The sequence below is a fragment of the Podarcis filfolensis genome (assembly GCF_964270895.1).
Source record: "Podarcis filfolensis genome assembly, chromosome: 17".
In the NCBI taxonomy this organism is placed as follows: Eukaryota; Metazoa; Chordata; class Lepidosauria; order Squamata; family Lacertidae; genus Podarcis; species Podarcis filfolensis.
This window is the reverse complement of record NC_139621.1, coordinates 36,005,687-36,023,679: the sequence shown is the minus strand read 5'-3', so window position 1 is coordinate 36,023,679 and position 17,993 is coordinate 36,005,687. Positions and strand designations below refer to the sequence as shown.

The 17,993-nt window shown below is 45.5% G+C and overlaps 1 protein-coding gene across 1 annotated transcript; it reads right to left on the bottom strand.

Moving 5' to 3' along the window:
* Nucleotides 1-850: 850 nt before the first annotated feature.
* TRIM14 (tripartite motif containing 14) lies at nt 851-11,806 on the bottom strand. Its single transcript, XM_083593515.1, has 6 exons — nt 11,267-11,806; nt 8,376-8,471; nt 6,646-6,879; nt 5,331-5,493; nt 4,182-4,274; nt 851-1,975 (listed from the first exon to the last, which is right to left on the bottom strand). The coding sequence occupies exons 1-6, from the start codon at nt 11,789-11,791 to the stop codon at nt 1,440-1,442; spliced, it is 1,647 nt and encodes a 548-aa protein (XP_083449641.1). The 5' UTR covers nt 11,792-11,806; the 3' UTR covers nt 851-1,439.
* Nucleotides 11,807-17,993: the final 6,187 nt, after the last annotated feature.

Sequence of the window (17,993 nt, the reverse complement as noted above, 5' to 3'; positions counted from 1 at the left end):
GCTAAAAATGTGCCATCACTGTAGCCTGAAATGATGGGTTTTAATTCACAGTGACCAGGGCCATGGACAACACATAGCTAGGCAAGGACTGTGGCTGGAATACTATACAAAGTGAGCTATTTTGGAGCAGGAATTTTTCAACCATCACCAGAACGTCAAAATAAGGCAATTCTCTCCCTGTGGGTTTGTGCCTAACTCTCACCCTGGCAAAGCTCCCAGCTGGAAGGGCAGGAAGAAGAAAAAGGGGTGTGTTGGGGGAGGGTCATAAAGGAAGAAGCAGCTTTGCGCTGGAGGCAGCAAACTCCTGTTGCTGCAAAAGACCTCTGAACGACTAAAAACCTGCAAATGAATAAAGCTCTATTTATGAATAAATGGCCATGGTTGCAACAGATAAAGGCAGACTCCTAAAAGACAATATCATATTTCAACCATTTTGATATGGCATCTAGTTATTAATAATGCCACTGATGAATCACTTCCCATAAAACATCCTGAAGCAATTTGATAAACTTTTATAAGAACGCTTTCAAGCCAGAGACAGATGCAAACTGTGATAAAAATCTCCACTTTCTAAAAGGCTTGTTAAAAATGGAAGATCTTCAAAAGGCACCAAATTAGTTTTTTATATAAGGCATAAGATACTCTTTTTGATAGCCTGGTTCCAAGCAGCCTAGGGATTTAAATTCCAATAACTGCACCTAGACCATAGCCTGATAACAAATTGGCAGCCAGCACCAATTCTCTTTGCTACTACAAATATTTACAGCTGAGTAGTGAAGGTTTAGGTACTCCTCTGCCTCTCTTTTGGCTCTCTGGAATGAGATTCCACATCATTAAGAAGCAGGCTGCAAGTTCAAATATACTTTATTGTCTGCTAAGCAGGCTTGCTTTGCAAATTATTCCAAGGCAAGATGCATCGTCGTCATCATAAGTTTTCCAAGGCACACAGGATGACTTTACCATTATAGAAAAAGCAGCAATGCTTGCCATTTATTTGTACAGGAGCCTCCTTGCAACCAGGATTAGACCCCAGAAAGTCAGTGCAAATTGGATATACACCTAGAGGTACAAAGCCTTCCCCAAAGAATTTAATACACAGATGGGGTTAAGAGACAGTCTTCAGTAATCACACCATTATCGTCTGAAAACTTTACAAGGCAAATATTGTTTCAGCATTTTTTTAATTGGCCAAGTGCTTTAGATCCTCTGCATTGCTCTCCCTTACCTCACAGTTCATGGTAACTTGGTGAGGTAGATTGCAACTTCTACTGAAAGTGCAAAAATGGCATATAGACAGCTATTTCCTGGAGTGATATATCGCCATTTGGAAATGATTCAGTATCGTAAAGTGTCTTTTTCTATTAAAAACCTGAAGTGCATATCACAATATACATGGATGAGAAGCACGGGTCTCCCCCACATCCTTGTGGCATCAGCCTTTAAGTTATCTTGCACATTGTTATCGTCCCTTCCCACAACCTCAGCGCTGGATAAACCGGCTCCGTGAACTTGCAGCGGAACGTGTGCAGATGTGCCATCCCATCTGTCACGTTAAAGAAAGACAGGACCCCAGCTTCATAATCCAGAAAAACCCCAACTCGTTCAGGATCATCCTCTGCCTGAATAGGGACTCTCTCCCCGTTCTGGAACGCCCAGTATTCAAAGTCAAACCGTTTGATGCACCAGGACACTCGGTTGCATCCCAAGCGGCAAAGTTCAGAGTCTCCTTTCCTTTTGATGGATGAGTAGGCTGCCCCAATCCACCACCCTTGCCCAGCCTGTAGCACATCCACCTCCCAGTAATGGCTTCCGGCAAAGAAAGAATCTCTGCTCAAGACTTGCCAGACAGTGTCGAATCTCTCTGGGTTTGAGCAGTAAAGTCTTCTCCTCCAGCTGTAGCTTACTGAAAGACGGTCCTCTGATAAAATTAACCTGGGGTGCACGCTATTTATCTCTAGCGTGGGGGATCTTGCATCTGTGGGGGGAAAACATTCATGGGCAACACATTGCAGAGAAACATCTTTGGCATAGCTGTCAACTTACAGATTTGAAAATAAGGGGCCAGCAGCCAAAATAAGGGACCTGCAGTCTCACCTGTTCCAGGCACTCCAGTCTTCCTGTCCTCCTGCAGTCTGGTCAAACTCATGCTGGTAACTTCGAGAACACTGTCCAACCAACTTTGTAACCAGAGGTTCAACTGAATAGAATCTGAATCACATGCACCACAAGGCCTATGCAGCCTCAACTTAAGATGGCTCCCCGGCCTGGCTTTGCACTGCAAAGTTTGCAGCAGCACGTGCAACAAAATGGCGTCCAGCATTCAAAAACCCCCTCAGCTTGCATTAACTAGCCACACACAAGGCATGCAAGCTCCACCCCCCAGTCGTTCTTAGACTTCTTATTGGGTGAGCAACACAGGCAAGCAACGCAGTTGGAGCCTCCCTCCTCCCTGGCCGGCAGGGAGGGAGGGAGAGGAGCTGCTTTGAAATTTAAGGGACATCATTTAAAGGGACATTTAAGGGACATCCATCAATAAGGGACAGCAGCGGGACATGGCGCTGGAATAAGGGACTGTCCCTTCAAATAAGGGACACTTGACAGCTATGATCTTTGGCAACAGTTGAGGAAGGAAATAGCCACAACACAAGCTGTTAAAACCAGCAGCCTTATATTGATTGACCTGTCCACATCAAGGACCAGTGGAACTTCCTATGAGACACAAAACCATCATGGTGTCTGCATCAGAAGCCAATGATAAGGATGGAATGAGAAGAGGGGAAAACAGGATGATGACCAGTGAACCTTGCCATGATGGGGGTACAGATACAGTACTGCTATTTTTGGAACAGCTCTGAGTCCTCTGTATCTCGTCCATAGTTCTGATTTTAAAACCAGCTTTCCCTTGTTTGCTTATGTTACTCTGCAGACTAAGAACTGCAACCCAAGATTTAGCTCAGGCATAGGCAACCTTCGGCCATCCAGATGTTTTGGCCTACAATTCCCATGATCCCTAGCTAACAGGACCAGTGGTTAGGGAAGATGGGAATTGTAGTCCAAAACATCTGGAGGGCCGAAGGTTGCCTATGCCTGATTTAGCTGTTTGTATGAAGGATCGAGCCCAGAGGTGGAGAACCTCTGGCCCTCCACTTGTGCTTAGACTACAACTCCCATCATCCCCTGTCAGCATGGTCAGTGACGATGGAATTGGTAGTCCGGCCACAGCTGAATGGTCACAGGTCCTTCCCAGCCCTAGCCTGGTCTATACAACAGGACTGGGGATGACTCTGGAACATCAGTCTCAGGAAGTCCTTCCTTCCCAACTTGGGGCAATGGTGGGGGGTTAAAGAGGTGGGTCTTCAGCATATGACAAGCTATCCAACGAAGGTGCTAGATGCACATCTGTGCAAAGGGAATTCCACAACTGAGAGGCTGCCACAGAGAATGCCCTCTCCCAGGTCACCATAACCTCTGAGGGCTATGGAACTACCAAGAGGATTCCTCTCCTGACCTTAACACCTGAGAGGGTCTGTAGGATGGAGATAGTCTTTCAGGGGCCTAAGTCATTTAAGGTGTGAGCATCTTGAATTAGGCCCAGAAATGAGCTGGCAGCCAAAGCAGCTGTTTTAATACAGCTTCTATGAGATCTAAAGGCAACTCCAGTCGGTAATCTGGTCTCTGCATTTTGGAACGGTCGAAGTTTCCCAGTCACCTTCAAGGACAGCTCCATGTAGAATGCATTGTAGTAATCTAATCTGGAAGCTACCAGAGCACTGAATATAGTGGCCAAGTCACCTCTGCCCAAAAGGGGCTGGAAAACGGCACTTGTGGTCACCTGAGCCCCCAGTTCGACAAAGATAAAACCAGGAGCAACTCTAAGCTATGGAGCTGCTCCTTCCAGGGATGTGAAACCATGTCCATTTATCCCTGTGAAACTGCTTGGTCAGGGAAGGTCCAGCTCCCCCGGGCTGAGCAAGCAGGCAACTGCTGCTCTAAAATCTAAATTAAAAAACTAACAACTTGCCTCTGTCCCTCTCCAAAGAAAAGATGATTTCAAATGGTGAGCATTCAAATACCAAACTGTTCTAAGACACCGTTTGCTGAGCAGTCAAACATGGGGGCTTCTAACCATGGCTGGCAGGATGGGGAAACCTACAACCACCACCCACACAGGAAATACGTACGTTTCAAGAAGAGCGCGCGATTGGCAGAAGAGTTTGTTTTCAACAACTGACCAGGGTCCTTCTTCAAGGTGCTGTTAAGGCTGCTGAAGACATCTGAGCAAACAAAAGTCAAAACAAAGATGCTATTTAGACAACAAGCTGGTGTAAGGGGCTGGACTGAGGAGGAATCGTGAGGACCGCCACCCCACTTCTGCTGAACCTTCCCAAGAACAGGAGGACAGTATAGATTTAGAACAGCGGTTTGCAGAAGGGCATAGTTCAGAGGCTGCAGAGGGGAGAAGCTGGGAAATACTGGAAGAGGAACAACAGGAAGAAGAAGCAGCATCAGCGGAGAGACAGCTGAAAGACTCAGTGTCCTTGGAAAGCATTCCTGAACCCCCCCCCCCAAGGACCAGGCGGGCATTGAAAGTAGGAGAACAGAGAGCTCAGAGGCAAATAGCTCAGATTAGCTGTCACTGGAGTGACGTAGGATAGGGGAGATGAAAGCGGGTGGGATTTTACTTGGAGCAATGCCGTTAATTAGGGAACACTGCATTCCTTCATCACTCTCTGTGAATTATTGGTAAGAACTTTTATCGTTTAATCTGATTCTCGGCTGCCACCATGGGAGGGAACTGATTCCCCGAAGCATGACAGCTGGTTCATCTGACACGCTAAGCCAAACCAAGAGAAACGATTTTCTCCATCTATTGCAATACAGTGGTACCTCGGGTTAAGTACTTAATTCGTTCCGGAGGTCCATTCTTAACCTGAAACTGTTCTTAACCTGAAGCACCACTTTAGCTAATGGGGCCTCCTGCTGCCACCATGCCATCGGAGCACAATTTCTGTTCTCATCCTGAAGCAAAGTTCTTAACCTGAAGCACTATTTCTGGGTTAGCGGAGTCTGTAACCTGAAGCATATGTAACCTGAAGCGTATGTAACCCGAGGTACCACTGTACTAGAACTCGTGGACGTTCAAGGAAGCTGAATTTTGGGTTTCCGGAGAGACAAAAAGACATGCTTCTTCACACAGCACATGGTTAAACTATGGAATCTTCTCCCACATGAGATAGGGAAGGCCACCAACTTGGATGGCTTTGAATGAGGACCCACGGGGGATAAGGCTATTGGTGATATCTATGCTCTGCCTCCACACATTCATGTACCTTCCTTGAGCCGAGCCTTGAGTGGTTTCTGCAGGATGGACTGGACGAACTCAAGAAAGCGCAAGAAGTGGTTTGTGACGTGTTCAAACGACATGGGCAACGGAGCCAGCTGCTCTGCGGGGATCAACTGCTTCACTATTTCCTTTTCTGCTGCACAATAGCCCTGCAGAGGAAGACATGAATTCTTAAATGCCTGCCTTCTGATCCCTAGCATCCATGGGGCAGTGTGTGGCGCTCCTTGGGCACAATCCGTGTGGGAGCTGCATGATGTCTCAGGGTTCTGTGAGGCAGGAGAGGCTGGCATCAGTCTGGCGTCAAAAGGACGAACTGGTATTTCTTTATCTCAGAAGCTTGAGAACTAGTGACATAACCAATTAATGAACAAGTATAACAATAAACACACTAGACAAAGGCCTCACCCATACCACCCTTTAATGTTGACAGTAAGCTAAAGTGCTTAAGGTAAAGAACCCATGGATGGTTAATTCTAGTCAAATTTGACTATGGGGTGCAGCACTCATCTAGCTTTCAGGCCATGTTTGTCCACAGATAGCTTTCCAGGTCATGTGGCCAGCATGACTAAACTGCTTCTGGCGCAATGGAACACTATGATGGAAGCCAGAGAACATCGTTTACCTTCCCGCTGCAGTGGTACCTATTTATCTACTTGCACTGGCGTGCTTTCAAACTGCTAGGTTGGCAGAAGCTGGGACAGAGCAACAGGAGATCACCCCATCACACAGACTCAAACTGCTGACCTTCCAATTGGCAAGCCCAAGAGGCTCGGTGGTTTAGACCACAGCACCACTCACGCCTATGTAACTGCCCTTGTGAGTAGGCTTTGTCCTGGAGAACTGCCACACTTTCTCGCTGCTGTGGCAGAGACCAGATCACACAAGCAGGATGTGGAAATCGACCAGCATGAAATTCTGGTTCTCATTCAAGGTTGCGTTCCTGATAGCAGTGAGGAGTGTGTGAACCTAAGACCCACATTGCAAGACCAGTGGGTGCATAAGCTCCATGCCAGGGCATTGTGTGAATCAACCCTAGAATCGTAAATCAATTTTAAAAAAACATCAAGGCAGAGAAATGTGCTGCACCTATTCTTTCTTTGTCGAAGTTTTGATTGTAGGCTTGGAGGGGCGGGGACCTGCCTGTTTTGCCTGCATTACTTTACAAAGCAGCAGGCATGCTGAAGGAACTATATCGTAGCAACAGTAGGAATCACACCATGGAGAAAATGATGGATTTTTCATGATAGGGCAACCGCAATAGGGCCTTTCCACACTTTCAGCCAGGAAGATCACCTTCCTACCTTGAGCAAAAGAAGGGGGTCAGGTTGAAGTTGCATGTGCCTGATCCTGTCTGCGAAGCCATCTATGAACCGGATCTGGCCCTCACAAGCCTCTGCTTGTTCTTCATACGCCATCAAGGTGTGCTGGGCCTTCTCGTCAATGTATCGCTTGGTCAAAGTTTCCTCCTCGGCAAACAGGAGCCGGAGCTCAGCAAACTTCCCTGCCAGCCAGGTTTTGCTCTCGAACATGTGTGCCTGCAGGTAAAACAAAACAAAACCTCAGCACCAAACCAAGAAAGCTGCCAAACACAAAGGTTCCAGGGGCCTAGCATGGAAAAGAGAAGGTGCTTACAAGCCTTTGAAGAAAGGTTACATTCAGACAACCAAGCTGCCAAGGCCTGAATGGGGCGTTGTAATAATTCAGCAAGATTTGGAGGTCAACAGGCTCCCCACACCTTTGGTGCAGCCCACAAAGGTCTCCTCTCATATTTTATTCTGATCTTAAGCATGCAACCGATCTTAAGCATGAGTGTTCTCAAGACGCTCAGGGGTTTAGACCACAGCGCCACCCGCGTCCCTGGAATGCACATGAACACTCCTGCAGGCACACCACTGTGTTTGCAGCCTCTACAACTGCAAACGTAGGGGGGAAACAAATATCCTCCCAAAGCAGCACCCATGTGCAGTTTAGCCTTGAATCCAGAAGGTTGCTATACTAATGCTAATATTGAGCCTGGAGCCCAAGTGGCAGCCAGCCAATTCAAACATTGTGGGTGGGGAAGCTCCTGTGGCTCTGATGACCTGCAGCTTTTCTGCCCTTTGGTCCACAGGCCAAGGAGTGGTTGGATCAATTGCTTAAGCAGCCTGCTTTGCATGCAGCAGAATTCATTTTAGTTAGCGAGAAAAATGAGCCTGGTGTCGTTATAAATTTGGTGAGGATGAATGCATCCTCCTTGCGATATATCATGCCTAACTTCCTTTTCCCTACTTCACCCCATCACCTGCAATCTCTTGTTGAGATCCAGCACAGTCACAAGATCACTAGCAGTTCACTGACACCTGGGCCACAGCCACCTGTCATAGTTGCCCCATGGGGTGGGAAAGGGAAGTTAATGAGTCTGCATGGTACAGTCGCACCTTGGTTTTCGAACAGCTTAGTTCTCAAACGTCTTGGCTCCCGAACGCCGCAAACCCGGAAGTGACTGTTCCGGTTTGAGAACTATTTTTGGAAGCCAAACGTCCGACGGGGCTTCCGCAGCTTCCGATTGGCTGCAGGAGCTTTCTGCAGCCAATCAAGAAGCCATGCTTTGGTTTCCAAACGTTTTGGAAGTCAAATGGACTTCCGGAACGGATTCCGTTTAATTTCTAAGATACAACTGTACAGTGGTACCTCAGGTTACATGCGCTTCAGGTTACATACACTTCAGGTTACAGACTCCGCTAACCCAGAAATAGTACCTCGGGTTAAGAACTTTGCTTCAGAATGAGAACAGAAATCGTGCTCCGGCAGCACGGCAGCAGCAGGAGGCCCCATTAGCTAAAGTGGTACCGCAGGTTAAGAACAGTTTCAGGTTAAGAATGGACCTCCGGAACGAATTAAGTACTTAACCCGAGGTACCACTGTACTTCATATATAAACTTTGAAGCACCCTGTTCCTTGACATCGTTGTGATCCCATCCAATTTGGCCCCCAAGGACACTATGCAAATAAATAGTACCATCATTACGGAGATTAGCACATCTTGATTTACCTTAAGCTCATTAGTAGCTTCTTCTATATGTTTTATGTTGTCAACTTCCTGCTTCTTCTTCAGGGTCAACTGCTTCAAATATGACCTCATGATTTCCTGTTTTACCCAGTGTAAAAAGGACACATCACTGATTGTGACCACTTCAGACCTTCAGTTGCAACTTCTAATCTGTTCAACAAGTAGATTTTTCAACTAAAGATTCAGCTTTGCAAGCAAGTCCACAACATATATAAGCTCACCAGAGTGTTTCTGCTAGCATATATACCAGTCACCCATGATATTCACTGCACATTTTTCTACCAGTTAACGTGAATTAATTCTCTTCCATGGGGAGAGGGGACGGGACCAATTTTAATTAGCAAGGCTGAAAGTTAATTTTGAAGCTACTTTGGAGCTGGTGTGTTCTTCAGTTCCAGGATGATTAAGATCCCCCAAAGAGGGATTCATTCCCACTTTGCATATTCAGTTCTGGTACAAAGTGCCACCCATTCTTTTCCCCTGTACAGTAAAGATACTGAAACAGCAAAAAGAATTGTGTCCCCATTTCCAGGGAGCCATGTGGGGATGGGGAAGAGGGCTTGGCAATTTAACAGTCACACATGCGCCACTCACAGCTGACAGCACCACACACTGTACTTTGCCATGTAACCCTGGACATTTTTGGAACCATATCAAAAAGCGAAATGTGATGTTTGGGGGAACATGCCTTGCTTTAAGTTCCCCATTTATGGAATGGGAACACTACTGGACCAACCTCTTAGGCTTGTCAACAGCACAAAGACAATAAATTGCATTGCACTATCTGAAGAATAATTAGATCAAAAATAATTGGCTATGAATGAGCATGTAGGGGGAAGAGATCAAAATGCCACCTTTATTAGACCTAACAAAAACACGGTGCCAACTTTCTGGTTAGTTCTTCCCCTGTCTACTGTCTCTGCTTTTCCCCTAACCTCTGCATTGCAAAGGAAAAGAGAGCAGAAGTGAATTCTGATTAGTGCTAGAGAAAGATTTGGCTGTGTCTGCTATGTTCTGCATTTCCCAAAGTAGATTCTTCTGTAATTTTTTTGCCCCAACACGCCTCTTTGTAATCAGAGATGCTCTAGCACAAGGCACCGTTCTATCCCAATTACACGGCAGAGATGTGGGACTTACCATTTTGTGGTATAAGAGTGAGAGAGAAAATAAGGACCCAGACCCAGAATTCTCAGGCACATGATATCACACAAAAATTAGCAGGCAAAGGAGGGGAAAGGCTGCCAGGAGGAGGTGATATTAACCAAAACCATGTAGTTTTAACTGATTTTAATATTATAATTTTACACTATTGTAATCTGCCCTGGGACCTATGGTGAAGGGAAGATAAGAAATCTAATAAGTATTAACCAATAACAATAGTTGCAAGTGGGATGACTGCTTATTTAAGCTTGCCAACAGACCAGAAAGAAAACTGTATGGCTTGCTCCTTTGCCTTTAACAGCAGCTTGCTCTAGTGAAGGGAATATATTCTCAACAGGGATATAAATGATAGCACACATCATCTGGAGATCAAACTGCTGCGAAAGGCCTCTATAGGCTGGTAGAGAACCCTCACACCCATTTTTCTGCAGAACTGTTTGAGAACATACTACACATTTTGAGACACTGTGAAACAAGCCGTTAACCCTAATACAGGAAATAAACTGTATCAGAAGAGCTACCTAAAGTTTAGATGAACTGGGGTAATAATTTGGGGTGCACAGGTGTTAGGGTTGTGCTTCTTCTGAGGTAGTTTGTCCACCATCCTGCATGCAACGGCGGCTACACCCTGGGATCAGCTTTGGCTGGCGGACTAAACCAGTTGAGGGTAGCCGATGGGGCTCAAAGCTTCGGTGAATTAGGGTCTTTCCCTGCATGCAGAAACGGGCTCTGGTGGATTGAAAAGGAAAACTCTGAACCTAAAGCTCCACTGCCCTGCAGGATATCGTTGGGAAAAGAAACAGCTAAGGAGTAAACTTTACAAATCTGGAGTCTCTTAAGGCGGTTGGATGACTCATTGTACGCCTCCTTCCGACAATTCCTGCAGCCAAGCTGGTGCCAAATGTATTGCTCTGCTTTCCTTTGGGCCCCATCAGCAAGGCCGAGAGAGGGGTCTGGTCATCTGGGTAGCCCAGGATCTCCATCCACACTGCCCAGGCTTGCGCCCAGGGAGGTCACTTCCATGCTGCTAACCCAGAGGTTTGCCTTCACCCCGGTTGGCGTCTCTCAAGGCAGACAGATGCCAACAACCATTTTAATAAATCCCATATAGATAGCTAGGTTAGTCTGTTACAGTAAACATCAAATACAGTCATGCTTCGGGCTGAAGTTGCTTCAGGTTGAGCGTTTTCAGGTTGCGCTCTGCGGCGACCCAGAAGTAACAGGACGCGTTACTTCCGGGTTTCACCGCTCGCGCATGCACATATGCTCAAAATGACATCACACACATGCGGAGAAGCGGCAAATCACGACCCACGCAGACGCAGGTTGCGTTCGCTTCAGGATGCGAACAGGGCTCTGGAACGGATCCCGTTCATATCCAGAGGTACCACTGTACTGTATAATCTTTTGGCACCTTTAAAGAGGATTAAGAGACTTATTACGGCATCCGTTTTAGTGGACTTGAGACCCTATGCCCACTTAAGCTATAATAAATCCAGACATCTTTAAAAGTGTCACGACACTTCCTCTCCGCAACTCTTGTAATCTTGGAAAATCTTACGAGCGAAAGGGTGTGGCTCTCCAGATGTCGACGGACCATCATCCCTGGCCTAAGGGCTGGAGCTGATGGGAGTCGGGATGCGATCACGTCTGAAAGGACACAAATCCCCCCCCCCCCAAAAGAACACGGAAGAACTTTTGTGCCCGCGTACCCGCTTGCTCTGCGCCGCCTGGGCGATGAGGTTCACTCGGTGTCCGCGGTGGAGGCCCAGAGCCGGGCAGAGCGCGCACACGCACTGCGCGCACTCTTCGCAAAACAGCTCCAGAGGGCGCCCGCGGTGCTCGGCGCACCAGCGCTCCCGCTCCTGCAAGGCGCGCAACTCCGCCGCCGCCTCGCCGGCTGCGCACACGCGGTGGCCTCGGAAAGCCGCGCCGGGTTCCCCGTCCGCTGCCCCGTGGGGTCGCGCGTGGGTCTCGCACAGCGACATCAGGCAGGTGAGGCAGCTCCATTCCGCCCGGTGCGGCGCGCCCTGGGCGCACAGATCGCAGGGCGCGACCGCGGCTCCTGCCGGCACCACCTCCTGCTCCCGCCGCGCCATCGGCTCCAGGACGCGCGAGAGGGAACCGGGCGAGAGGGAGAGAGGCGGGCTGGGGGGCGGAGCGGGGCCGGGCAGCCTCCTCCGACAACTGGGAATGGGAAGGCGAAACTTGGGGAGATCGGGCGTGGAGAGGGGCATGGGCAGTGCCGGATTTCCGTATAAGCTAAGCAAGCTATAGCTTAGGGCCCCACTCTCTTGGGGGCCTCGGGGAAAAAGAACTGGATGTACATTTCCAAAATATAAGATAAAAAAACAAATAAAATAAAACCTACATACAGCAACAGTGTTTGATGTTGTGTGATGAAAGTAATGGGCCCCGCCTGCTAGCCTGCTCCCTAAAATATCACTGGTTTGCTCATTTCTATATATAGGGTGCCTACATTCTGCAATGGAAGGGCAGATCCTGAAGCTGAGGCTCCAATACTTTGGCCACCTCATGAGAAGAGAAGACTCCCTGGAAGAGACCCTGATGTTGGGAAAGATGGAGGGCACAAGGAGAAGGGGACGACAGAGGACGAGATGGTTGGACAGTGTTCTTGAAGCTACAAACATGAGTCTGACCAAACTGCGGGAGGCAGTGGAAGACAGGAGTGCCTGGTGTGCTCTGGTCCAGGGGGTCACAAAGAGTCCGACAGCACTAAACAACATTCTGCAAGGACTGGTTGCATGGAAATATGTGCAAATGGCTTTAGATACCTATTACGTCTATAAATTCCTATATAGCATATATTCAACACAAAAAACAATTTGTTGGTGACAAAGGACCGCTGGACATATAAAGGGCCCCCATTACCTTCAGTAGCTTAGGGCTTCATCAAACCTGAAATCCAGCCCTGGGCATGGCCAAGGGGGGAGGTAAGGAGGGGCAGCTGCCCTCATAAATCAATAAAAATGCATAGCAAACTGAGGTTCTACCCCCCAAAACAAAAATCCTGGCTACACCCATTGAGAGGGGAGATTCATGAAGAGAGTGGACGCAGTGTGTGGGGGCAAGATTTGAATTGGTCCACCAGCTGGATCATAGCCTTGCAGAGTAAAAGCATTGGACGTTGCCAGGATTTAGGTTAGAAGGGCAGGACACCCGCCTGTCATCCTCCATTTGGCTCTGTCTAGAAATCAGCCCTGAGTGCTCACTGGAAGGACAGATCCTGAAGCTGAGGCTCCAAGACTTTGGCCACCTCATGAGCAGAGAAGACTCCCTGGAAGAGACCCTGATGTTGGGAAAGATGGAGGGCACAAGGAGAAGGGGATGACAGAGGATGAGATGGTTGGACAGTGTTCTTGAAGCTACAAACATGAGTCTGACCAAACTGCGGGAGGCAGTGGAAGACAGGAGTGCCTGGTGTGCTCTGGTCCAGGGGGTCACGAAGAGGCGGACACGACTAAACAACAAAGTAGATTTGGAATGAAATGTCTCGTTTTTTTCCAAACTGCTTTCTTTTGACCCCAAGTCAAAACATATTTCTACAATTTCTACTTTTAGTGCGTTTTAAAAAAGGAAACCATACTTGATCCTCACCCTCTGGGTTTAAGCATATGGCTAGCATCCCAAGATCTTGCAGTGGGGGATCAGCCAGATCCACATTGAAATGAGGCCAGTAAGACTCGAGTCTCTTCACACCATGTGATAATGTAGGAAAGCTAGAGTGGATGGTGAAAGGGTTGTTGAGAGAGGCTTCCCTTTGCCAAAAGGCCCTGGGCACATAGACAGGAAAGAATGTTAAAAGAACACCCTGCCTCTGAGCATGTGTGCCGCCCCTGCCCAACCCCCAAGGGAGCAAAGATTTTAAAACATTGAAATCCAGCTCTGTACATGTTCAAGCACATGCAACTCAAGGTTGCTTTTTGAGAATGCAGTTACAACCCTAAATATAAGGGCAGTAGCATGACACACAAAACCGAAGTGTATCCCTGTACATATTAACCACATACACTATTGGCAATACTTCTTGACCATATATAGATGTTTTCTTCATTCAGAATCATTGCCTGATAGTGAGATGGTATCTCTGCTTCTGCCCCCAGCAGATATTTCACACTGGCTAAAGCCATTCTACCTGTTATATCAGGGTGAGGTGCAGTAAGTCTGAACCGTACTTTGTACTTTGAAGTGCCAACCAGATAGGGTTTTTACGTGTAGCAAACTCACACCAGCAAGAAATATAACTTCTCATGTTCTAGCTTACTACTGGAAGAGATTTCTTTATTTTTCTATGCTTTCTACTTTGACCATTTTCAGTGGAAAGCACAATGAAAACATGGTCTCAGTGTGCTGTAGCAATGAATGGCAAATTCAGTGTTCAGAATTAGGAAAGCAATTTAAAAAATAAACAGCTGGTATGATGCCTTCATAAAAAATATGGCACGACTGCCTTTTGAATACTGTGTACAATTTGGGTAGCCCCATCTTAACAGGGACTTTTAAAAGTTTGTGTTAATGTTTCCACTGATATGCAATTTATAAATCAGAGGCAAATGTTAATGAGGTTTACATACCTGCTTCCATTTGGAATCATGTAATTTAACAGAATTTCATATTCTGTGCTTAAATCACGACCAATAGCTACAGAGATCCAACACAGTACTCGAGTGTGAGAAGAACCAACACAAAGTTGTATAAGTGTACATCATACATTTATTACTGAACAACCCTCTCAACTCCAAAATTGGGCACAGGGATTAAAAATAAAAATTCATTGCACTACTTAGTAAAGCATTACTAGTAACTCTCATAAAAAATGTACAAATTTTGTTAAAAATTTATCAAGCCTTCAAATGATTTGGTTACAGATATTTATAATACATTTAAAACTACATGTTAAATGATACAATGGAGTATGATTTTTTTTGAAGAAAACACTTGACAAATATGATTCTAACAAAACCCATAAGCTTTCATAATCATTAGCAGGTTTGCAACACAAAATAGCAAAATGAGGTAACTGAAGGTACCAAAGAAGGGAGAGAAGGTGAGAGAGATCCACAGCTCTCTTAGGCCATTTAATAGTAACCAAGATTGCAAGGTGTTTTTTGGAAAGCAAAATAAAAGGAGTTGGTAAATCCCAAATATTACAAGAGGTGTAAATGTTAACAGCGGCGACAAATATCACATTCTGGAGACTGTACAAAACTCTATACAAAAGAAATTACTTTACACAAAATAAATCTGTAAAGAAAGCCACAAAGTGAGACCTTAGAGAGATCCATAAGGCCTTTATACCCATTTTTTTATTGTTTTAAAAAAGACAGAAGGTCAAATTAAGTTGACAATTCATGCAAATAAAACCCCAGCAGTGCCAACATGATAAAGCCAACTTTTCTTTTCTTCCTTTAGTGGGAGAGGTAGGGATAAGGGGACAAAGGCTACCCAAAACAATTTGGTGCTCTTAGGCACCACTGAGGGCTGTGGAATTAGACACACACAAATGGTGCGTTATGCATGGCAGTTAACGGCTGAGCATGAATCCTCTTCTCTTCTGCCGGGAGCAATGGGTTAAGAACTCCCCTGCAGCCGGCCAGAGCTGGTTGAGAACACATGCACATGTGTGTCTTACAGACACTTAACCACAGGAAGCATATCTGCACACATCTGCAAGAGTCCCATGCAAACAAAAGTCGTTCAAAGAAGAGATCAGCCACAGGAGTGCAATAATTAAGTTCAGAATACTACAAGAGTAGTCCCTACTGCAGCCCTATCCCTCCGCCAACAGCCTCGCTCAAATGAAACTGGGAATCGAGGGACAAGATGCCCCACTGGAATATGGATCCAGATTCAGCGCCCAGGTCCCCCTTTCTCAGAATTAGTGTTTATGTGCCTTGTTAGTCTGTTACAGAGAAAGTGCCTTATTTCTATGCTTTGACAGTGGACACAGAGTGGGGTAGTGTTACGATTCGATTTGTAAAAATCTTTTCTTTTGTCCAGCAATATAAAAAAAGACCCAAAAGTATTGTAAAACATGTGTGGCAATGCTTCTCCCCAACCTCCCCAACCCATGATTTTGTTTGCTTAAAAAAATAAAGTTTACTATGTGCAATTTAACCTTTTTGACATGTTCCGGCGATTCCTTATAGCACACACTGGGGGGAACTAAGAATTGTAAAGCTGTCATACACAGTATGTCAAACTGTTCCATTTGTTTCGTTAACATTGATTTCTTGACGCTATGGATAGACTAAGGTGCCTAGCTACTAAACCGAGGCAAACAGTATCTGAAACAAAGTGGAGGGGATTGTGCTTTTAGTTTTGCAAAACCACAAGCTGCGATTGGTCAGCAGAGCCTTCGGAAAGAAGGGTGATTTACAACCAACACCGTTCCTGGACGAATAAACAGACTTAACACATAGCAGCATACCAAAAAAGAAGAAGAAAAAAGCATCAAAAAGGGCACAAACTTAAAGCCAACTGGCAGCAGGTTGCAGCAATATTGCTAGCTGTGGCGCTTGTGCTGTTGCGACCACAAACTATGGCGCACAGAATGTGAGAGAAACGCAAAGGATCCACAAAGAAATGTGCAGCTCTTGGGAGAACTACGGTAGCCATGTTGTGTACAGAAAAAGAGAGTGTAAAAATGCCAAGTCTGAAATGTTAAGCAAAGCCAATTTTCCCCCAATACAAAATTATTCAGAAGGCAGTTGAAAGGAGGTCAACTCCAAATTCACAGCATTTTGTTTGTTTCCTTGATTTTGTGTATCAGCCCACTCTTGAACATGAATATTCCTCATACTAATAGGACACTGAGGATGTCTCAACGCCACACAAAAGCCTGCCACCAAGTAAATTTAGCAAGCAAGAAATTGTATCCTGTGACATCTTTGCCAGGCAGTAAAATATTAACACGGTACCATGGCTAGGGTGGTTAAAATCATATACAGTCGTACCTTGGTGGTCGAACAGAATCTGTTCCGGAAATCCGTTTGACTTCTGAAAACATTCGACAAACAAGGCGCGGCTTCCGATTGGCTGCAGGATCTTCCTGCAACCAACTGGAAGCCGCAAAAGCTGCATCGGATGTCCGGCTCCCAAAGAATGTTCACACTCATTTCCGGGTTTGTGGCATTCGGGAGCCAAAACGTTTGAGTCGCAAGGTGTTCGAGATCCAAGGTACGACTGTACTCTGTCTTGAAGAAAGTGCTAAGGATTTCATTTTGTTCATGAGACTGAGGCTTTTAAAAAGGAAAAGAAGAGAGATGGATACCTTTAAAGTTATTTTAATTGTACATGTTTGCTTGCGTATGGCAAGGAATGTGACTTAGTGCCAGTGTTTGTAAGCTAAACTGGGATTTAAGCAAGTATATTGCCAACAATACAAGAAGCATTTGCACAGATTCCAACATCCTCTCCATTTCTGTATCTATGGACAAAACTGGAAAACAAACGAAATGATATCTTCAGTATCTCAAATAATAATAATAATAATAATCCAGTTTTGAAAGTGATCAGAAAAAGAACCAATGTTGGCTTGGAAGAGTTTTTAGAAAGTTAAGAGAGGACAGCATCAACTTTCAATCACCAGTTGAGAAATTTTTACTATTGCTACCTGGCTGTGCAATGCTGCAACGCATTATAAATTTAGCAATGAGCTGCAAATCTCAAAACCTGGAAAATTCTCACAGCCTTAAAAAAAGGAGAAAAGGCTCATTTGTTATTTGTAGTAACTGAGGAAGCAATATGCTGTATAATGACAGACATAGGATCTCCAATTAAAGGGAAGCATAATTGTTGTCTGAATAAAAGCAAAAAGGCCTTTTTGTACTATTAAATACAATTGGAAGGGGGCGGGGATGAAATATCAAATGTCTATAACTGCTGCACCCTTATAGCATTCAGTGTGCAACTGCAAACGCAAGGAAAGAAACCAGTGTACAGTACTAGTACTGTTTAAATAACACACAAGATTATACATTGCAGCATAATTAATACTACACACATACATCCTCAGTACATGCTGGTATATAAGTCCTCTCACACACTACCACCCAAACACTTGCTCGCCCACACACACACAAACACCCTGCGATCAACGCACCCACCCGCACCGTTTATTCCCACTCACAGTATCTGAAGGCTCTATATAAGGTAGATTGCTATATTGTTTGGAGCTACCACTTCTTCTTTTTTTAATATAAAAGCACATGCTAGAAGATCACGTTCCACTGTAATCTCGCAGCAACACTCGGAATGATCACACAAAAACCAGGGAATGTTAGTGCACACACGAAATTAAGCTAAAAGAAAAAAAAAGTCTTTGGAGTTCCAATCACACAGTTAGTATAACAATCCCATAATTGTGAAGACTAATTATAAGCTTTATAGTTGATTAAATCACACAGTGCAAAGAAA